The sequence below is a fragment of the Pristiophorus japonicus genome, chromosome 11 (genome assembly GCF_044704955.1).
Source record: "Pristiophorus japonicus isolate sPriJap1 chromosome 11, sPriJap1.hap1, whole genome shotgun sequence".
NCBI lineage: Eukaryota > Metazoa > Chordata > Chondrichthyes > Pristiophoridae > Pristiophorus > Pristiophorus japonicus.
In genome coordinates, this window is record NC_091987.1 from 103,987,486 (window position 1) to 104,010,654 (window position 23,169).

Sequence of the window (23,169 nt, forward strand, 5' to 3'; positions counted from 1 at the left end):
GCCTCTCCCAGGAGATCACATGGCTCCGGTTGGGGTGGAGTGTAGAATATTTTAGTATAAAAGGTGTTGCAGTTGTGGTGAGGCGGATTAGTTAGGCTGGGTGCTCTTTGCCTTTCCGCCATTGTTCATAGGTTTATATGTAACCCTTAGGGCTGCTGACCAAGGGCCGTGCGGCTCTTTGTCAGCTGGCGCAGTCACGATGGGCCAAAATGGCCTCCTTCTGCGTTGTAAATTTCTATGTTTCTATAACCTGATGGAGGCTACTTTACTACAGATTAAGTTGAGCAATTTATTTTGTTAAAATAGTATTCAAAGCAATCACATTTATTTTGAGGTTAAGGGCAGCCAGTAAAAGCTATTCAAGATTACTAAAAAAAAGGAAAGATTGCGCCTTTCATGACCGCAGGACATTCTAAAGCGCTTTACAGCTAATGAAGTACTTCTGAAGTGCTGTAATGTAGGAAATGCAGCAGCCAATTTGCGCACACCAACTCCCACAAACAGCAATGTGATATAATGACCAGATAATGTTTTTGTTTTGTTGATTGATGGATAAATATTGGCCAGGACACCGGGGATAACTTCACTGCTCTTCTTTGAAATAATGCCATAGGATCTTTTACGACCACCTGAGAGAGTAGACAAAGCCTCGGTTTAACATCTCATCCGAAAGACAGCACCTCTGACAATGCAGCACTCCCTCACAGTACTGCACTGTAGTGTCAGCCTAGACTGTTGCGCTCTAAACTTCGGAGTGGGACTTGAACCACAAACTCCCGACTCAGAGGCGGGAGTGTTACCCACTCAGCTGCCGCAGCTGACACTGAGGAGTTCCAAAAACCAGAATGTTCCAAAAACCAGACACTATGCAGATTGTACAAGTCAACATCCAGAATCCGGATTCCATTCTGAAAACCGAACATTCTCCTCACAATAGTGATATAAACGGCACACAAATTCCAAACGCCAACAGCACGGCACAGCACAGTGAAACCTGTACAAACAACACTCCCAAAAAACAGACACTCACCGGCACTCCCAAACAATTTGCACTGCAAAAGACACATCATCATCATCATCATCATAGGCAGTCCCTCGGAATCGAGGAAGACTTGCTTCCAATCTTAGCATGAGTTCTTAGGTGGCTGTACAGTCCAATACGAGAACCACAATCTCTGTCACAGGTGGGACAGACAACGGTTGAAGGGAAGGATGGGCGGGGAGCCTGGTTTGCCGCACGCTCCTTCCACTGCCTGCGCTTGTTTTCTGCATGCTCTCGGCGATGATACTCGAGGAGCTCAGCGCCCTCCCGGATGCACTTCCTCCACTTAGGGTGGTCTTTGGCCAGGGACTCCCAGGTGTCAGTGGGGATGTCGCACTTTATCAGGGAGGCTTTGATGGTGTCCTTGTAACGTTTCCGCTGCCCACCTTTGGCTCGTTTGCCGTGGACGAGTTCCAAGTAGAGCACTCTGAATCCACGGGCACCCACAAATCCAAAGTGGCGACCGTTGGATTGCTGTTGGATTCCTCCTTGTCCCTATCGGCAAAGGGATCTGAATCACCCCACAGCGGGTGACCTTGTCGTCATCCGGGCCCCAATCCCGCCGCCACCCCCTACCCCTGGATTTAAATTCCTTTCCCACCACCTATCCCCGTTGGTATCCGGGTCCAAATCCCCCCTCCCCCGCCGGCATCTGGGTCTCAATCCCCTCCCCCGCCTCCTGCAGTAGCCATCCCCATCGCATCAGGGCCTGAACCACTCGCAGCATCCGTCCCTGTTGGCTTCGGGGTCCGAATCACCTCTGCAGCCAATGTCCCTGTCTCCGAAATCCGGAAAAGCCTGAAACTCGGCCCAGGGATTTCCGGATTCGGGACGTCAGATTTCTGTTCTGAAATCCAGACAAACCAGAATGGCCTTGGTTCCGAGGTTTCCAGATTTCGGATGTGGTACCTGTGGCTTCCACTGGTCGACGACACAGTAACAAGAGGGCATAAATTTAACATAATTTAAGAAGAAAAATTGTAGTGAGATTAAAACAAAGATTATTTGCAGGTGTGGTTAAAAAAAAGATCTTTGCTACAAACTGTTGTTGAAACAGAGTTCATAAATTCTTCTGAAAGGGAATTTGATCATAGTATAAAAATAGAGGATTGTTAAAGGGTATGAGGAGCGAGCAGGAGTGTATGATTAAACTAGATAGTTCATGGTGCAGGAAAAAATTGGCAAAAATGGCCAACTTTTGTGCCATTTATAGTTCTATTCTGTCTTATTAATAATGCAGAAAGCAGTTCTATCCGCTATCTCAATCAGTCTACTCCCTTAATTCAAAGTTACTTATTTCAAATTATCTGATAGTTCCATTTTAACTACTAAATTTTCTGTTATTTACATTGCTTAATTTAAACTATTGGATAATTCAAAATGTAGTATATAATTGCTCTGCAAATGATGTATTGCTATATTTTACCACTATCATCATAGGCAGTCCCTCGGAATCAAGGAAGACTTGCTTCCACTCCTGAAGTGAGTTCTTTGGTGGCTGAGCAGTCCAATACGAGAGCCGCAGACTCTGTCACAGTTGGAACAAACAGTCGTTGAGGGAAGGGGTGGGTGGGACTGGTTTGCCGCACGCTCTTTCCGCTGCCTGCGCTTGATTTCTGCATGCTCTTGGTGTTGAGACTTGAAGTGCTCAGCGCCCTGGCGGATGCACTTTCTCCACTTAGGGCGGTCTTTGGCCAGGGACTCCCAGGTGTCAGTGGGGATGTTGCACTTTATCAGGGAGGCTTTGAGGGTGTCCTTGTAACGTTTCCGCTGCCCACCTTTGGCTCGTTTTCCGTGAAGAAGCTCCGCATAGAGCACTTGCTTTGGGAGTCTCGGGACTATGTGGCCTGCCCAACGGAGCTGATTGAGTGTGGTCAGTGCTTCAATGCTGGGGATGTTAGCCTGGACAAGGACGCTGATATTGGTGCGCCTGTCCTCCCAGATTATTTATAGGATCTTGCGGAGACATCATTGGTGATATATCTCCAGCGACTTGAGGTATCTACAGTACATAGTCCATGCCTCTGAGCCATACAGGAGGGTGGGTATTACTACAGCCTGTAGATCATTAGCTTGGTGGTCGATTTGAGGGCCTCTTTTCCTCAGGCGGCCGAAGGCTGCAGTGGCACAATGGAGGCGGCGTTGAATCTCATCAATGTCTGCTTTTGTTGATTAGAGGCTCCCGAAGTATAAGAAATGGTCCACGTTGTTGAGGGTCGCGCCGTGGAACTTGATGACTGGGGGACAGTGCTGTGCGGCGAGGACGGGTTGGCGGAGGATTATTGTCTTTCGGATATTTAGCGTAAGGCCCATGCTTTCATATGCCTCAGTAAATACGCCAACTATATCCTGGAGTTCAGCCTCAGAATGTGCGCAGACGCAGGCACCTCTGTAGCTCAACGACAGAGGTTGGGGTGATCTTGGACCTGGCCTGGAGGCGGCGAAGGTTAAACAGCTTCCCACTAGTTCTGTAGTTTAGTTTCACTCCAGCGGGGTGATTGTTGACTGTGAGGTGGAGCATGGCAGCGAGGAAGATTGAGAAGAGGTTTGGTGCGATGACGCAGCCCTGTTTGACCCCGTTCCAGACGTGGATTGGGTCTGTAATGGATCCGTTGGTAAGGATCACAGCCTGCATGTCGTTATGGAGCAGGCGAAGGATGTTGACAAACTTTTGGGGGCATCCGAAACGGAGCAGGTTGCTCCATAGACCCTCGCGGTTGACAGTGTCAAAGGCCTTTGTACGGTCGAAAAAGGCCATGTATTAGGGCTGACTGCTCCCTACATTTTTCCTGCAGCTGTCATGCTGCAAAGATCATGTCCGATGTGCCCCATAGAGGACGAAATCCACACTGTGACTCCGGGAGGAGCTCCTTGGCCACAGGGAGAAGACAGTTGAGGAGGACTCTAGCGACAGCTTTCCCAGTGGCTGATAGCAGGGAGATTCCCCTGTAACTGCCGCAGTCAGACTTGTCCCCTTTTTTAAAGATCGTCACAATCGCTGCATCTCTGAGATCTCTCGGCATGCTCTCCTCCCTCCAGATGAGAGATGAGCTCATGTATCCACGCCAACAGTGCTTCTCCGCCATACTTTAGCACCTCAGCAGGGATTCCATCCGCTCCCGTAGCCTTGTTGTTCTTGAGCTGTGTTATGGCTTTTCCAACCTCGTGCAATGTCGTGGTTTCACTGAGGTGGTGGCGGGTCGCATGCTGCGGGATGGAGTCAAGAACACTCGAGTCAAAGGAAAAATCTCGATTGAGGAGATCTTCAAAGTGCTTCCAGTGGGCCCTGACTGCCTCGGTGTCCTTGATGAGTGTTTCCCCGTTCTTGGCCAGCAGTGGGATGGGGCCTTGGGAGTTTGGACCATAGGTGGGCTGGATTGCGCTGAGGAATCCTCGCACATCATGGCTGTCAGCCAGTTGTTGTATCTCCTGTGCTTTCTCCATCTACCACCAGTTCTTTAGGTCCCGGGTTTTTTGTTGGACCTCAGTCTTGAGCAATCTGTAATGTTGCTTTGCTGTTCCCGAGTTGGGCTGTTGCTTGAGGCTCAGAAATGCTCTGCGCTTGCGATCTATTAATTCTTGGATCTCCTGATCATTCTCATCAAACCAGTCCTGGTATTTTCTGGTTGAGTGACCAAGTGTCTCTTCGCAGGCACTGGTTATGGAGGCCTGGAGGGCAGACCAAGCGCTGTGGGCATTCAGCATCTCGGGGTCATTAAGGCACGCCAGGTTAGCTGTGAGGCGCTGGCTGTATAGGGCTCTCTTAGCTGGGTCTCTAAGTGCCCCGGCATTGACTTTTTTGCGGCACTGCTTCTGCTGTACCCTCTGCTTTGGGGCTATGTTAATATCGATGATGGATCGGATTAGGCGGTGGTCCGTCCAGCAGTCGTCAGCTCCTGTCATGGCGCAGATGATGCGCACATCCTTGCGATCCCTAGCTCGGACGATGACATAGTCAAGCAGGTGCCACTGTTTGGAGCGAGGGTGTTGCCACAATGCTTTGTTTTTGTCCCTCTGGCGGAACAGGGTGTTGGTGATGAGAAGTTCATGTTCTAGACATTTTGTCAGGAGTAGGGTACCGCTGGAGTTGGCTTTCCCTACCCCCTCTCTGCCAATCACGCCTCCCCAGAGAGCTGTGTCTTTGCCAGACCCTGGCGTTGAAGTCACTTAGGAGGATCAATTTGTCACCCGTGGGGACACGGGACAGGGATGTTTCAAGGTTGGAATAAAAACCTTCTTTGGTCTCATCCGTTGCATCGAGTGTTGGGGCGTAGGCACTGATGACTGTGGCGCATTGGTTCCGGGATAAGAACATAAGAAATAGGAACAGGAGTAGGCCAAGTCGAAGTGTCATGAGGCGTTTGTTAACCCCGCAGGGGGAGTCTTTGAAGCGGTCGACCAGCTCATTTTTGACGGCGAAGCCAACTGCGTGAAGGCAGCGTTCTTCTTCTGGTTTTCCTTTCCAGATAAAGGTGCAACCTTCACCTTGTTCCTTGAGCTGGCCTTCCCCTGCCCGTCGGGTCTCGCTTAGGGCGGCAATGTCGATGTCAAAGCGTCTAAGTTCCTGGGCAACTATGGCGGTGCGGCATTCCGGCCTGTCACTGTTGGAGTTGTCCATGAGGGTCCTGATGTTCCAGGTCCCGAACTTCATGTTAATGGAGTGCAAGATGCCTGTGCGCAAGTTCTTTTAACGCGGGGTGGCTGTTGCACACCGGCCACCACACAGGCTTAGCTGAGCAAGGTCTTGGTCCAGTGGCAAGGGGACTGGAGACCAGGCAATGCTATATAAGCCTAATTGCCTACGGCGAGATGTTGGCCGCAAGCTCGGCGCCGAGTAGCGCCCTTGATGGTAGGTACCCGAGGCTTGGTTAGGAGCAGGCATTAGATAGGTCAATTGTCCGCTGGAGTTCCGGGTAGGAGGTCAGCAAGGAGTGGGAGGGTGGAAGAGTCATAGTCGTGATGCTCACCAGTAGAAGAGGCCAGGTCACCAGTGGGGAAGGAGAAGTCCAGCCGTAGACGAGGAGAGGGCTGTAGGCCCGCCGCTGGAGGGATGAGGTGATGTCCCAGTCACCTGCTCACCGGGCGTCGTCGTGAGTAACCCGGTTTCAAATGACTGAAAATGATGCTAATAAAACACACCAAACTATTTTCTAGTTAGATTGGAGTACATTATTCAATTCCTTATTAAAATTTTTTAAAAGAAAATAGTTCTTGAAAGATCCTCCACGTTGTTTAAAAGTTTCTTCAGAAGTTTTAAAAGTTTTCCCAAGTTATTTAAAAGTTTTCCAAGTTGATTAAAAGTTTAAAATGAAAGTCAGTAGTAAGCTACCTCCCTTGGTACTGTTCCATGGGCGCTGCCAGCCCTCTGCAGCTGCACAAAGCCCTGGCTAGACCACACCTGAAGCACTGCGGGGAAGTAGAGGCCCAGTCGTCTCCGAAGGGGGCCCGAATGCCTGGACGCCGCTGGGGAGAGGTCCCCTTGGGATCTTTGACGAAAGTAGCTGCCGCACAACCCCTGTGAGATCCGCTGCGGGTAGACGCCGCTCTCGATGGCCTGCTCGGCCCGCAGGACGATGTCAGTGAACTCGGAGTCTTCGGGGAAGTGGCTGAGGTCGGGGCCTTGGCAGCCGGGGCTCTGCGGGAAATCACCGCAAAAACCGACCCGAACACCAACCGTCACAACGCCCTCACCGGAAGCCGGTCCGGAATTCAACACTGTCCCACTTGAGAGATTAGGGGGTGACCTTTAGTAACAACTTCAACTCAGCATAAAAGGTACTGAAGTCATACAGCACAAACAATAATGCTAAAAGTATTTAATGATGGAATCAAATCAGTTCCTCAAAGCTGCACTCCTGCAGCAGGGAGGTAACACTGTCTGTTGGAGCACCAAAGGGCGAGTATTTCCTGAGATGAAGGGGTTGTCATATGAAGAAAGATTGAACAGGTTGGGCCTGTACTCATTGGAGTTTAGAAGAAGTAGAGGTGATCTTATTGAAACGTATAAGATTCTGAGGGGGCTTGACAGGGTAGATGCAGAGAGGATGTTTCCCCTCGTGGGCGAATCTAGAACTAGGGGGCATAGTTTCAGAATAAGGGGTCACCCATTTAAAACGAAAATGAGGAGGAATTTCTTCTCTTAGAGGGTCGTGAATCTTTGGAATTCTCTACCCCAGAGAGCTGTGGAGGCTGGGTCTTTGAATATATTTAAAGTGGAGATGGACAGATTTTTGAAAGATAAGGGAGTGAAAGGTTATCGGGAGCGGGTGGGGAAGTGGAGTTGAGGCCAGGATCTTATTGAATAGCGGAGCAGGCCTCAGGGGCCAAATGGCCTACTCCTGCTTCTATTTCTTATGTTCTTATGTTCACATGTGCTCCTTTCAGAAGAGGACAGGGAGGGTATTAAAGAGAAAGTCATTACCGGGTCACACTTGTATGCATCCCCACACTGTCAGACACAGAAAAATGTGTGGCACAACAAGGTCACAACAGAGAAAATAAAGGAAAAATGAGAGGGGAATGCAGTCTACTCCTGTTAATTAAATGTTCTTTTGCTTGAAATAGAAAATCAATTATCTGGAAGTTGTAAAATGAAAGGCTATTTTTAGATGCAGAAAACAAAATTAATATTACAATATATTTCCTAGTTAGCAAGATTGATTAGATTGTGAGGGATTTTTTTTTACTTTTGAAATTGTGCTTTGTTTACAAAATACTATCTTGATGTGTGGTTGACTCGAGGGACTGGGTATGGGGAACAATGGTCGTGCTGGGAAAAAATATGCGTTCGTAAGCTAGTGAGCTGAGCTTTTCACCCTGGTCCAAACTGGGAAATAACCTGCCCTTGGTCAATTGGCGACTGTAGAATTCTAGCAATATGATCGCTCTGCTGGAGCAGATATTCAGTCACTCATAACAGACGATACCCGAAACAACTGCTTCCCCCACAAGCCTCAACCTAGCGTCAGCTGTGGCTCAGTTGGTAGCACCCTGGCCTCTGAGTCAGAAGGTTGAGGGTTCAACTCCCACTCCAGAGACTTGAGAACAAACATTTTCGTTGACACTCTAGTGCAATACAGAGGGAGTGCTGCATTGTTGGAGATGGCGTCTTTCGAATGAGATGTTAAACCGAGGCAATGTCTGCTCTCTCAGGTGGAGTTAAAAGATTCCATGGCACTATTTCGAAGAAGAGTAGGGGAGTTACCTCCGGTGTCCTGGCCAACATTTATCTCTCATCACAAAAAGTAACAGTTTATCTGGTCATTATATCACATTACTGTTTGTGGAAGCGTGCTGTGCACAAATTGACTGCCGCGTTTCCTATATTACAACAGTTCACAATTCAAAAAGTACTTCATTGGCTGTAAAGCACTTTTGGACTAAAAACAGAAAATGCTGGAAATACGCAGCAGGTCAAGCAGCATCTGTGGAGAGATGTTTCGATTGGAACATTGAGCTTCATTGGAACAGTGTACGAGGCCGAGGACAGAGAGGTCAGAGTGGGAGTGAGGAGGAGAATTAAAGTGACAGGCGACCGGAAGCTCAGGGTCACACTTACGGACTGAACGAAGGTGTTCTGCACAGCGGTCACCCAATCTGCGTTTGGTCTCCCCAATGTAGATGAGACCACATCGTGAACAGCGAATACTGTACACTAAATTGAAAGAAGTACAAGTAAATCGCTGTTTCACCTGGAAGGAGTATTTGGGGCCCTGGACAGTGGGAAGAGAGGAGGTAAAAGGGCAGGTGTTGCATCTCCTGCGCTTGCACGGGAAGGTGTCGTGGGAAGGGGACGGGGTGTTGGGGGTGATCTGTCCCTTCAGTAGCACCGACGCACTCTATTTCTAAGCTGTCTTGGTCCATAGTTCCAGTTCATCCTTCGCCTCATCCGGCGCTTGAACAAAAAACTTTCTTCCTTCTTTTCAGGTTTCAAGGATCGTAAGCTTCAACAACTCTTGGACATCAATGCCACTTTGGAACCTTCTTCTCCTTCACTTTCCTTTGATCCCATCCCTTCTTCCAATCTCACCCCTGCCGTGTTTTCACTATCCCCTCTGACCCCTTACGCACCCACCTCAATGTATTTCGAGCTCGGCACAATGCTGAGCTCTTTTTCCGCCGCCTTCGCCTCCGTGCCCACTTCTTCGGCCAGGAGTCTTCCCCCTGCACAGCTGACCCTTTCTCCCATTTTCAGAATTCTCGCTCTATCTGGACCCCTCCCTCTGGTCTCATACCCTCTCCAGACCTCTTCATTGCAAACTGCCGCCGGGACATCGGCCTTCTCAATTTCTCTGCTCTCCTCACTCATTCCAACCTACCCCCCCTCTGAACTTGCAGCACTCCACTCTCTCAGATTCAACATTGTCACTTAACTTGCTGACAAGGATGGCGTTGTTGTTGTACGGCCAACCGACCTCTACCTTGCGGAGGCTGATCGCCAACTCTCGGACACCTCCTCCTACCTCCCCCTGGACTATGACCCTACTACCAAACATCAATCCATTGTTTCCCAGACCGTCTCCTTTTCACCATGGACGTCCAATCCCTCAACACTTCCATCCCCCACCAAGATGGCCTGAGGGTGCTCCGCTTCTTCCTTGAACAGAGGCCCAACCAGTCCTCATCCACCACCACCACCACCCTCCTCCGCCTGGCTGCATTGTTCTCACATTGAACAATTTCTCCTTTGACATCACTCACTTCCTCCAAATTAAAGATGTTGCTATGGGAACCCACATGGGTCTGAGCTATGCCTGCCTTTTAATGGGATATGTGGAACATTCTTTTTTCCAGTCCTGCTCGGGTCCCTTCCCTTCCTCGACTTCTCTGTCTCCATTTCTGGGGATAGGCTATTGACAAACATTCACTATAAGCCCACTGACTCTTTCAGCAACCCGGACTACACATTCTCCCACCCCACTTCCTGTACGGACTCCATTCCATTCGCCCAGTTTCTCCATTTCCATCGCATCTGATCTGAAACATAGAAACATAGAAAACAGGTGCAGGAGTAGGCCATTTGGCCCTTCGAGCCTGTACCACCATTCAATAAGATCATGGCTGATCATTCCCTCAGTATCCCTTTCCTGCTTTCTCTCCATATCCCTTGATCCTCTTAGTCGTAAGGGCCATATCTAACTCCCTCTTGAATATATCCAATGAACTGGCATCAACAACTCTCTGCGGTAGGGAATTCCACAGGTTAACAACTCTCTGAGTGAATAAGTTTCTCCTCAACTCAGTCCTAAATGGTCTACCCCTTATCCCAAGACTATGACCCCTGGTTTTGGACTTCCCCAACATCGGGAACATTCTTCCCGCATCGAACCTGTCCAGTCCCGTCAGAATCTTATACGTTTCTATGAGATCCCCTCTCATCCTTCTAAACTCCAGTGTATAAAGGCCCAGTTGATCCAGTCTCTCCTCATATGACAGCCCAGCCATCCCTGGAATCAGTCTGGTGAACCTTCGCTGCACTCCCTCAATAGCAAGAATGTCCTTCCTCAGACTAGGCGACCAAAATCGAACACAATATTCCAGGTGAGGCCTCACTAAGGCCCTGAACAACTGCAGTAAGACCTCCCTGCTCCTATACTCAAATCCCCTAGCTATGAAGGCCAACATACCATTTGCCTTCTTCACCGCTTGCTGTATCTGCATGCCAACCTTCAATGATTGCTGAACCATGTCACCCAGGTCTCGTTGCACCTCCCCTTTTCCTAATCTGCCGCCATTCAGATAATATTCTGCCTTCATGTTTTTGTCCCCAAAATGGATAACCTCACATTTATCCACATTATACTGCATCTGCCATGCATTTGCCCACTCACCTAACCTGTCCAAGTCACCCTGCAGCCTCTTAGCATCACCCTCACAGCTCACACCACCACCCAGTTTAGTGTCATCTGCAAACTTGGAGATATTACACTCAATTCCTTCATCCAAATCGTTAATGTATATTGTAAAGAGCTGGGGTCCCAGCACTGAGCCCTGCGACACTCCACTAGCCTGCCATTCTGAAAAGGATCCGTTTATCCCTACTCTCTGCCTCCTGTCTGCCGACCAATTCTCTATCCATGTAAGTACATTACCCCCAATACCATGCGTTTTGACTTTGCACACCAATCTGTTGTGTGGGACCTTGTCAAAAGCCCTTTGAAAGTCCAAATACACCACATCCACTGGTTCTCCCTTGTCCACTCTGCTAGTTACATACTCAAAAATTCCAGAAGATTCGTCAAGCATGATTTCCCTTTCATAAATCCATACGGACTTGGACCATCTTCCATATTAGTGCTTCTGGTATGTCTTCCTTTTTCCTCAACCGAGGATTCCCCTTTACTGTGGTTGACATGGCCCTCGACCGTGTCCGTTCTATTTACTGCACTTCTGCTCTCACCTCTTTCCCTCCCTCCCAGAACCACGAACACCTTATCCTCACCTTCCACCCCACCAGCCTCCACATTCAACAGATCATCCTCTGCCATTTCTGCCTTCTCCAGCATGATCCCACCACCAAACACATCTTCCCCTCCATTTCAGCATTCCGAAGGGACTGCTCCATTCGCGACACCCTGGTCCATTTCTTAATCATCCCAACATACCCCCCCCCCACCCCCCCATCTCCCCATGCAAGCGCAGGAGATGCAAAACCTGCCCTTTTACCTCCTCCCTTCCACTGTCCAAGGCCCCAAACACTCCTTCCAGGTGAAACAGCAATTTACTTGTACATCTTTCAATTTAGTATACTGTATTCACTGCTCACAATAAGGTCTCCTCTACTTTGGGGAATCCAAATGCAGATTGGGCGACCGCTTTGCAGAACACCTCCGTTCAGTCCGTAAGCGTGACCCCGAGCTTCCGGTCACCTGTTTAATTCCCCGCTTCACTCCCACTCTGACCTCTACGTCCTCTTACACTGTTCCAATGAAGCTCAACGCAAGCTCGAGGAACAGCACCTCATCTTTCGTTTAGGCACTTTGCAGCCTTCTGGACTCAATATCGAGTTCAACAATTTCAAACCATAACCTCTGCCCCTATTTTTTTCTGTTTTTTTTCTCTTTCCTATGGCAGCTGATGATTCTGCCATCTCCATTTACATTCTATATAGACTTATCTTTTGCTTCTTAACTTGTCCCATTACCATCTCCCTTTGCCTTGCACCATCATCCCTTTTGTCTCGTAATCGTTTCTACCTTCCACTCTATTGCACCCTTTCCTTTTGTTTTTTCCTCCCCTACTCCCTTTCCCTGCCCCTATACTTGCTTAAAAACCTGTTATACCTCTAAATTTTTCCAGTCTGCAGAAGCTGCCTGACCTGCTGAGTATTTCCAGCATTTTCTGTTTTTAGTCCAAAAACACTTTTCAGCCAATGAAGCACTTTTTGAAGTGTGAACTCTTGTAATATAGGAAACGCGGCAGTCAATTTGTGCACAGCACATTTTCACAAACAGTAATGTGTTATAATGACCTGCTGAATATTTCCAGCATTTTCTGTTTTTATTTCAGATTCCAGCATTTTTGTATAAGCGCTTTTGGACGTCCAGTGGTCGTGAAAGGCACCATATAAATGCAAGTCTTTCTGCTTCTTTCTTTTAATCACATCCAAATTAAAATATCTTGATACAATTGTCTGCAGAAAAAAAAGTCCTCTCCATAAAATCAAGCCCGCCTTGCCGCATTGAAGTGAAATTCTTACCTCTCCCTTGGTCAACAGGTACGCTGGTGTTAGAGGTGGCATTTCAGTAAGTTCACAGCTAAGCTTTAAAAATGTCAGAATTTCTGTCACTACTTCATATCGTAGTGCGTTGCTCAGTTTAAGCATTCTGAAATCCTGCTGCACATCGGTCTTTTTTGAATCGGGAGGAATTTCAAGGTGAACCTATATATACACATAACCAAAAAATTAGTCATTCGGTGAATAAAAACTCTGAAATCACTCCCTGGTATTATTCATAACTTAAATGGTTTTGTTCACTCTTTCCCACACCACCTCTAATTTTTCTCCATTCTGGTCTCCTGAGGATACATTTCATCTGTAGCTGGCAGAGCAAGCAACTGTCTCCCAGTCCCCTATGACAAGCCACTTATAAACAACACAAAAGCGACCCAGGAGTAATCCACTGTCCAACTCTTCTACTCATTGCCTCCTTTTTCTGATTTGGAGATGACTTTGAGATGAATTACATGAAGAGAACTGACAAAAAGAACCCAGGCAATTGAGAGGGCCAAGTTTAAAAATTAGGATGTTTGGAGTAACTGAAATCAGACAGAATTTTTTTGAGCAATAAATTGTTACAGAATAAATTACGAAGGAACATAAGAACATAATAAGAACATAAGAATTAGGAACAAGAGTAGGTCATCTAGCCCCTCGGGCCTGCTCCGCCATTCAACAAGATCATTACTGATCTGGCCGTGGACTCAGCCCCACTTACCCGCCCGCTCCCAGTAACCCTTAATTCCCTTACTGGTTAAAAATCTATCTATCTGTGATTTGAATACATTCAATGAGCTAGCCTCAACTGCTTCCTTGGGCAGAGAATTCCACAGATTCACAACCCTCTGGGAGAAGAAATTCCTTCTCAACTCGGTTTTAAATTGGCTCCCCCGTATTTTGAGGCTGTGCCCCTAGTTCTAGTCTCCCCGACCAGTGGAAACAACCTCTCTGCCTCTATCCTGTCTATCCCTTTCATTATTTTAAATGTTTCGAGAAGATCACCCCTCATCCTTCTGAACTCCAACGAGTAAAGACCCAGTCTACTCAATCTATCATCATAAGGTAACCCCCTCATCTCCGGAATCAGCCTAGTGAATCGTCTCTGTACCCCCTCCAAAGCCAGTATATCCTTCCTTAAGTAAGGTGACCAAAGCTGCACGCAGTACTCCAGGTGCGGCCTCACCAACGGAAGGTTGACAAACTTGTCAGAAAAAGGTGAGAATTAAAGGGATTTATTTATTTAAAAGGATGGGCTATCACTCCCATGCTAAGTCTTATGGGAAGGAACGAGGAAAGAGAGAGAATATAAATAAAGTTAATCTAAGAAAGGGAAGGAAATTTCTTAAATATAAAATCCCAATTTTAATCATTGTACCTGGCAGAGAACAGCTTCTCCTCCATTTTCTCCATAGGGTAAACGTACGATTACCATGTCCTTTTCAGGATTAGCCAAGCTCCCCCACAGTTCAAGACCTTCCGTGGCTTCCTCTGCACTATTAGCCTCTCTTAGGAATGTTTTGCCGCTGATAAAAGCGTGGAGGGTTATGTCTGTGCTGTCGGATTTAGTAAAGCAGAATCTGTGAATATTTTCCTTCAAATCATTTTTGTGAGATAATTTGATCTCCCCAAAAGAAAATGATGTGCAGAGTCCCAAGATCTTCCCACCTTTGGCTAGGTAAGTCATGAACCGTACGTGAATTTGTTCAGACACTGGCTCGTCACAGGCCACAACAAGCAACAAAGAGTTATCAACCCAAGGGACCTTCAGAACCTGTTCTTCTAGAAGAGGATAGATCGTGTAGCAGTCGTTGTCAAGGCAGTCCATCAGAACAGATTTTATCTGTTGAAACTTAATCAAGTACCGACTGTGATCGGATCCAACGTATATCAACACATTGGGAGGCTTCACACTCTTGTTACTTTGCCATGTGTTTGGCGTTAAATTGTCCTCTTCAACCACTGTTTCATCAGAGCTTCCACAATAGTCGTCAGGGAGATCTTGCAGGTTTTCTGCTGAGGCATATTTGACTGATTCAATGGTGCTGTTTTCCAACTCCAAACACTCAGAGCAACTGGCAAGGTGAAGGCAATGGCCATGATGCTCCTCAAGTTCCCACTCTTCTTGGGCTGCCTGAGACTCTTTACTATGAACCCCCATGATTTCATCCATTTCTGGTTGTCGAGCTTTCTCAGCAGAACCAACTATACCATAGCTATCACCATATGACCCCACATTTGGCTCAGTCGCTGGTTTGATTAAAGTATCTTTAGGACAGGTCTCTACTGCAATATCCAGGTCCTGGAGAGCTCCCATCTCCATCCTCTCTTTTTCAAAGACAGCACTTGGTTCCAGCAATTTCATTTGAACTGATTCACCAAGCTGCAGAGCTGAAAGAAATGCATTAATACTTGAAATTAGCAAAAGTGAGCGGGTACAGTATTATGTGTTCCTAAGTGTAAACCGTAACTAATAACAAATAATTGGACAGGGATCCTCCCAAGCATTTTCCAGCAGTAGTGACAAAGATTAAATAGAAATTAAGAGATTTTAATCTGGTTGACACAATTACCTTGTAAATAAAGAAAAACATTCTCAATGTTATCTTACAAATCTGTAGGTCATGCCTGGAGAACATAAGAACATAAGAATTAGGAACAGGAGTAGGCCATCTAGCCCCTCGAGCCTGCTCCGCCATTCAAAAAGATCATGGCTGATCTGGCCGTGGACTCAGCTCCACTTACCCGCCCGCTCCCCATAACCCTTAATTCCCTTATTGGTTAAAAATCTATTTATCTGTGATTTGAATACATTCAATGAGCTAGCCTCATTGGGCAGAGAATTCCACAGATTCACAACCCTCTTGGAGAAGAAATTCCTTCTCAACTCGGTTTTAAATTGGTTCCCCTATATTTTGAGGCTGTGCCCCCTAGTTCTAGTCTCCCCGACCAGTGGAAACAACCTCTCTGCCTTTATCTTGTCTAACCCTTTCATTATTTTAACTGTTTCTTTAAGATCACCCCTCATCCTTCTGAACTCCAACGAGTAAAGACCCAGTCTACTCAATCTATCATCATAAAGTAACCCCCTCATCTCCGGAATCAGCCAAGTGAATCGTCTCTGTACCCCCTCCAAGGCTAGTATATCCTTCCTTAAGTAAGGTGACCAAAACTGCATGCAGTACTCCAGGTGCGGCCTCACCAATACCCTGTACAGTTGCAGCAGGACCTCCCTGCTTTTGTACTCCATCCCTCTCGCAATGAAGGCCAACATTCCATTCGCCTTCCTGATTACCTGCTGCACCTGCAAATTAACTTTTTGGGATTCATGCACAAGGACCCCCAGGTCCCTCTGCACCGCAGCATGTTGTAATTTCTCCTCATTCAAATAATATTCCCTTTTACTGTTTTTTTTCCCCCAAGGTGGATGACCTCACATTTTCCGACATTGTATTCCATCTGCCAAACCTTAGCCCATTCGCTTAACCTATCTAAATCTCTTTGCAGCCTCTCTGTGTCCTCTACACAACCCGCTTTCCCACTAATCTTTGTGTCATCTGCAAATTTTGTTACACTACACTCTGTCCCCTCTTCCAGGTCATCGATGTATATTGTAAACAGTTGTGGTCCCAGCACCGATCCCTGTAGCACACCACTAACCACCGATTTCCAACCCGAAAAAGACCCATTTATCCCAACTCTCTGCTTTCTGTTAGCCAGCCAATTCTCGATCCATGCTAATATATTTCCTCTGACTCCGCGTACCTTTATCTTCTGCAATAACCTTTTGTGTGGCACCTTATTGAATGCCTTTTGGAAATCTAAATACACATCCATCTGTACACCTCTATCCACTATGCTCGTTATATACTCAAAGAATTCCAGTAAGTTAGTTAAACATGATTTCCCCCATCATGAATCCATGTTGCGTCTGCTTGATTGCACTATTCCTATCTAGATGTCCCGCTATTTCTTCCTTAATGATAGCTTCAAGCATTTTCCCCACTACAGATGTTACCTGCCTTTTGTCTGCCCCCTTTTTTAAACAGAGGCGTTACATTAGCTGCTTTCCAATCCGCTGGTACCTCCCCAGAGTCCAGAGAATTTTGGTAGATTATAACGAATGCATCTGCTATAACTTCCGCCATCTCTTTTAATACCCTGGGATGCATTTCATCAGGACCAGGGGACTTGTCTACCTTGAGTCCCATTAGCCTGTCCAGCACTACCTCCCTACTGATAGTGATTGTCTCAAGGTCCTCCTCCCTTCCCACATTCCCATGACCAGCAATTTTTGGCATGGTTTTTGTGTCTTCCACTGTGAAGACCGAAGCAAAATAATTATTTAAGGTCGCAGCCATTTCCACATTTCCCATTATTAAATCCCCCTTCTCATCTTCTAAGGGACCAACATTTACTTTAGTCACTCTCTTCTGTTTTATATATCGGTAAAAGCTTTTACTATCTGTTTTTATGTTTTGCGCAAGTTTACTTTCGTAATCTATCTTTCCTTTCTTTATTGCTTTCTTAGTCATTCTTTGCTGTCGTTTAAAATTTTCCCAATCTTCTAGTTTCCCACTAATCTTGGCCATCTTATACGCATTGGTTTTTAATTTGATACTCTCCTTTATTTCCTTGGTTATCCACGGCTGGTTATCCCTTCTCTTACCGCCTTTTTTTTTCACTAGAATATATTTTTGTTGAGCACTATGAAAGAGCTCCTTAAAAGTCCTCCACTGTTCCTCAATTGTGCCACCGTTTAGTCTGCGTTCCCAGTCTACTTTAGCTAACTCTGTAGTCCCCTTTGTTTAAGCATATTACGCTCGTTTGAGACACTACTTCCTCACCCTCAATCTGTATTACAAATTCAACCATACTGTGATCACTCATTCCGAGAGGATCTTTTACTCGGAGATCGTTTATTATTCCTGTCTCATTACACAGGACCAGATAGATCTAAGATAGCTTGCTCCCTTGTGGGTTCTGTAACATTCTGTTCTAAGAAACAATCCCGTATGCATTCTATGAATTCCTCCTCCAGGCTACCCCGTGTAATTTGATTTGACCAATCGATATGTAGGTTAAAATCCCTCATGATTACTGCCGTTCCTTTTTCACATGCCTCTATTATTCCCTTGATTATTGTCCGCCCCACCGTGAAGTTATTTTTTGGGGGCCTATAAACTACGCCCACCAATGACTTTTTCCCCTTACTATCTAATCTCCACCCACAATGATTCAACATTTTGTTCATTAGAGCCAATATCATCTCTCACAACTGCCCTGATATCATCCTTTATTAACAGAGCTACCCCACCTCCTTTCCCTTCTTGTCTATCCTTCCAAATTGTCAGATACCCATCTATGTTTAATTTCCAGTCTTGGCCACCCTGCAACCACGTTTCTGTAATGGCCACCAAATCATACCCATTTGTAATGATTTGTGCCGTCAACTCATTTACTTTATTTCAAAGGCTGCGTGCGTTTGGTCTGCCCCCAAATGGACAGCTAACCCACTTCCAGATTCCTGCCAACATCCACTTTGCTCACCAACTCTTAAGAATCAGCATAAGAAGAGCAGTTGGTGCCATTCCAGTGTTCATTGGGCTTGGTGAGTCTCTCAGTCCTCTTACCCTTTATACAGACGTGGCAATGGCCGTGAAACCTCCAGCCTCAGGGTCAGGTTCCAACAGCACTGACACATACTGGGGGACTGGCCGCCATTGCCAGATGCTTGAGTGAATTCAATTCCCTCCACTTGTCTCAAGAAACAGCTTAATGCACTGGATACAGCAAAGGCTATGGGCCCCGACAACATCCCAGCTGTCGTACTGCAGACTTGTGCTCCAGAACTAGCCAAGCTGTTCCAGTACAGCTAAAACTCTGGCATCTATCCAACAATGTGGAAAACTGCCCAGGTATGTCCTGTCCACAAAAAGCAGGACAAATCCAATGCAGCCAATTACCGGCCCATCAGTCTACTTTCAATCATCAGAAAAGTGATGGAAGGTGTCGTCGACAGTGCTATCAAGCAGCACTTACTCACCAGTAACCTGCTCACCAATGCTCAGTTTGGGTTCTGCCAGGAACTCGGCTCTAGTTCTCATTACAGCCTTGGTCCAAACATGGACAAAAGAGCTGAATTCCAGAAGTGAGGTGAGCAGCATTTCACCAAGTGTGGCATCAAGGAGCACTAGTAAAACTGAAGTCAATGGGAATCAGGGGGGAACTCTCCACTGGCTAGAGTCATACCGAGCACAAAGGAAGATGGTTGTGGTGGTTGGAGGTCAATCATCACCAAGCAGCGCGAGAGGAGCAGCCCAGCGGCAGACCTTAAAGCAGCGCGAGACCTGACCCAAGCAGCACACCACCAAGCAGTGCGAGGGGAGCAGCCCAGCGGCAGACCTTAAAAGAGCCAGCCCAAACAGCACCAACGGACCTGGGAAGATAAGAATCAAAGTGTGACATCACAGGAAAGAAAGGAAGTGATTAGTTGGTCAGTTTTTCTCTCTTTTCTGGGGCATTGGTTTAAATTAAGAGTTGAGATTAAAAACAAAACTTTAAAACTTAATTAATTAAATACATTAGTGATGGCAGGGCAGGCGATATGTTTCTGCTGTTGCATGTGAAAGCTGGTTGACCCCATTGAGGCCCACGGCGACCATATCTGCAGTAAGTGTCTGCAGCGTTGATGAGCTGGAGTCCGAGCTGCAGACACTACGACACATCAGGGAGGGGGAGAGTTACCTGGATGCTGTGTTCCAGGATGCAGTCACACCCCTTAGATTAATTCATTCAAATTTGGTCCGTGATCAGGGACAGGAGGATGTGACTGCAAGGGAGGGAGGTATGGGGACCCAAATGGTAGTGATAGAGGAGCCTCGGCCCTTGCTCTGGTCCAACAGGTTCAAGGTTCTTACTCCCTGCGAGGACAAGAGCAGGGACTGCAGGAAGGATGAGGAAACTGACCACAGCACCGTAGTACAGGGAGCCATTCAAGTGGGGGGAGTAAAAAGAAACATTGTAGTGGTAGGGGACAGTATCATTAGGAGGATAGATATGTTTCACTGCAGCCAAGAACGCGAGTCGCGAAGGCTGTGTTACCTGCCCAGTGCCAGGGTTAAGGACATCTCCTCAGGGCTGGAAAGGGGGAAGATCCAGTTGTCATGGTCCACATGGGTGCCAACGATATAGATAGAACAAAGAAGAGGTTCTGCTGAGGGAGTATGTGCAGCATTAAAAAGCAGAACCACAAAGGTAATAATTTCTGCTTTGCTCCCTGAGCCACGAGCAAATTTTCATAAGGTAAATAAGATCAGAGAGTTAAACACATGGCTCAAAGACTGGTGTGGGAGAAATGAGTATTGGTTCATGGGGCACTGGCACCAATACTGGGGTAAGGGGGAGCTGTTCCGATGGGGCGGGCTTCACTTGAACCGTGCTGGGACGAGTGTCCTGGCGAATATAATAACTAGGGCTGTGGAGAGGGCTTTAAACTAATTAGTGGTGGGGGTGGGGGGGTTCAGGTGAGAGGAAATTTAAAAAGTCAAAGAGCAAGGAGAAGGCAATAGAGCAGGGTAGCACTGGGGAAAAATGATAACCAGAGCGTGACAGGGACAGAATGTATAAACATAAGAGTGCATCAAAAAGTGGGGTCAAAGCTGGGAAAGGAGGTAAAAAAAAATTAAAAGCTCTTTATCTGAATGCACACAGCATTTGTAACAAAACAGATGAGTTGATGGCACAAATAGACACAAATGGGTATGATCTGATAGCCATTACAGAGATTGGTTACAAGGTGACCAAGGCTGGGAACTAAATATTTAGGGGTATTTGACAATTCAGAAGGATAGACAGAAAGGAAAAGGTGGGGTAGCTCTGTTAATAAAGAATGAGATCAGGGTAGTAGTGAGAAATGATATTGGCTAAGAAGATCAAGATGTAGAATCAGTTTGGGTGGAGATAAGGAATAATAAGGGGAATAAGTCACTGGTGGGGGTAGTCTATAGGCCCCTTAACAGTAGCTACACTGTTGGACGGAGCAGAAATCAAGAAATAATGGAGGTTTGTAAAAAAGAAACGGCAATAATCATGGAAGATTTTAATCTTCATACAGATCAAATTGGCCAATGCAGCCTTGAGGAAGAGATCATAGAGTATATCCGGGATAGTTTCCTTGAACAGTACGTTGTGGAACTAACCAGGGAGCAGGTTATCTTAGATCTGGTACTGTGTAATGAGACAGGATTAATAAATGATCTCCTAGTAAAGGATCCTCTAGGAAAGAGTGATCAAAGCATGGTTGAATTTCAAATTCATTTGGGACGGTGAGAAAGTTGGATCTCAAACCAGTGTCCTAAGCTTAAATAAAGGAGACTACAAAGGTATGAGGGCAGAGTTGGCTTAAGTGGACTGGGAAAATAGATTAAAGTATGGGACAGTTGATGAGCAGTGGCAGACATTTAAGGAGATATTTCATAACTCTCAACAAAAATATATTCCAATGAGAAGGAAAGACTTTAAGATAAGGGATAATCATCAGTTGCTAACTAAGGAAATAAAGGATGGTATCAAATTGAAAACAAGAGCATACAATGTGGCCAAGACGAGTGGAAGGCCAGAGGATTGTGAAACTTTTAAAAACCAGCAAAGAACGACTAAAAAAAAATAATAGAGGGGGAAGATAGATTATGAAAGTAAACAAGCAAGAAATATAAAGAGATAATAAGAGTTTCTACAGGTATATAAAAAGGAAGAGAGTGGCTAAAGTAAATGTTGGTCCCCTAGAGGATGAGACTGGGGAATTAATAATGGAGAACAGGGAAATGGCAGAGACTTTGAACAAATATTTTGTATCGGTCTTCACGGTAGAAGACACTAAAAACATTCCAATAGGGGATAATCAAGGGGCTAGAGGGAGGGAGGAACTAAAAACAATCACTGTCACTAAAGAAGAAGTACTCAGTAAAATAATGGGACTAAAGGTGGACAAGTCCCCGGACCTGATGGCTTACATCCTAGGGTCTTAAGAGAAGTGGCTGAAAAGATAATGAATGCATTGGTTGTAATCTACCAAAATTCCCTGGATTCTGGGGAGCGGATTGGAAAACTGCAAATGCAACACTCCTATTTAAAAAAGGAGGCAGAAAGAAAGCAGGAAGCTATAGACCAGTTAGCCTAACATCTGTCGTTGGGAAAATGCTGGAGTCCATTATTAAGAAAGCAGTAGCAGGATATTTGGAAAAGCATAATTTAGTCAAGCAGAGTCAGCATGGTTTTATGAAAGGGAAATCATGTTTGACAAATTTACTGGAGTTCTTTGAGCAGGGTGGATAAGGAGGAACCAGTGGATGTGGTGTATTTAGATTTCCAGAAGGCATTCAATAAGGTGCCACATAAAAGGTTACTGCACAAGATAAAAGTTTACAGGTTGGGGGTAATATATTAGCATAGATAGAGGATTGGCTAACTAACAGAAAACAGAGAGTCAGGATAACTGGGTCATTTTCCGGTTGGGAAACTGTGACTAGTGGGGTGCCACAGGGATCGGTGCTGGGGCCTCAACTATTTTTAATCTATATTAATGATTTGGATGAAGGGACCGAGTGTAATGTAGCCAAGTTTGCTGATGATACAAAGATGGGTGGGAAGGCAAGTTGTGAGGAGGACACAAAAAATCTGCAACGGGATAGAGACAGGCTAAGTGAGTGGGCAAAAAATTGGCAGATGGAGTATAATATGGGAAAGTGTGAGGTTATCCACTTTGACAGAAAAAATAAAAAAGAAAATTATTTAAATGGAGAAAAATTACAAAATGCTGCAGTATAGAGGGACCTGGGGGTCCTTGTGCATGAAACACCAAAAGTTAGTATGGAGGTACAGCAAGTAATCAGGAAGGCAAATGGAATGTTGGCCTTTATTGAAAGGGGGATGGAATATAAAAACAGTCCTGCAACAACTGTACAGGGTATTGGTGAGGCCACTGCGTACAGTTTTGGTCTCCTTATTTAAGGAAGGATACACGTGCATTGGAGACAGTTCAGAGAAGGTTCACTCAGCTGATTCCTGAGATAAAGGGGTTGACTTATGAAGGTTGAGCTGGTTGGGCCTGTACTCATTGGAGTTTGGAAAAATGAGGTGTGATCTTATTAAGACATAAAAGTTAATGAGGGGGCTCAACAAGGTAGATGCAGAAAGGATGTTTCCACTGATAGGGGAATCTAGAACTTGGGGGCATAGTATTAGAATAAGGAGTCGCCCATTTAAAACTGAGATGAGGAGAAATTTCTTCTCAGAGGGTTGTAAATCTGTGGAATTCTCTGTCCGAGAACTGTGGAGGGTGGGTCATTGAATATATTTAAGGCAGAGATAGACAGATTTTTGAGCAATAAGGGAGTAAAGGGTTATGGGG

The 23,169-nt window shown here is 46.1% G+C and overlaps 1 protein-coding gene across 2 annotated transcripts in view; it reads right to left on the minus strand.

Annotated features, from left to right (window-relative positions):
* Positions 1 to 23,169, minus strand: part of hlcs (holocarboxylase synthetase (biotin-(proprionyl-CoA-carboxylase (ATP-hydrolysing)) ligase)) — a 169,058-nt gene that overhangs the window by 119,325 nt on the left and 26,564 nt on the right. For both annotated transcript variants that reach the window (XM_070893833.1, XM_070893832.1), the window contains 2 exons: positions 14,137 to 15,149; positions 12,741 to 12,923 (listed from right to left, as the gene is read on the minus strand). In XM_070893833.1, coding sequence (XP_070749934.1) covers positions 12,741 to 12,923; positions 14,137 to 15,149 — 1,196 coding nt within the window. The remainder of the gene's footprint in view (positions 1 to 12,740; positions 12,924 to 14,136; positions 15,150 to 23,169) is intronic.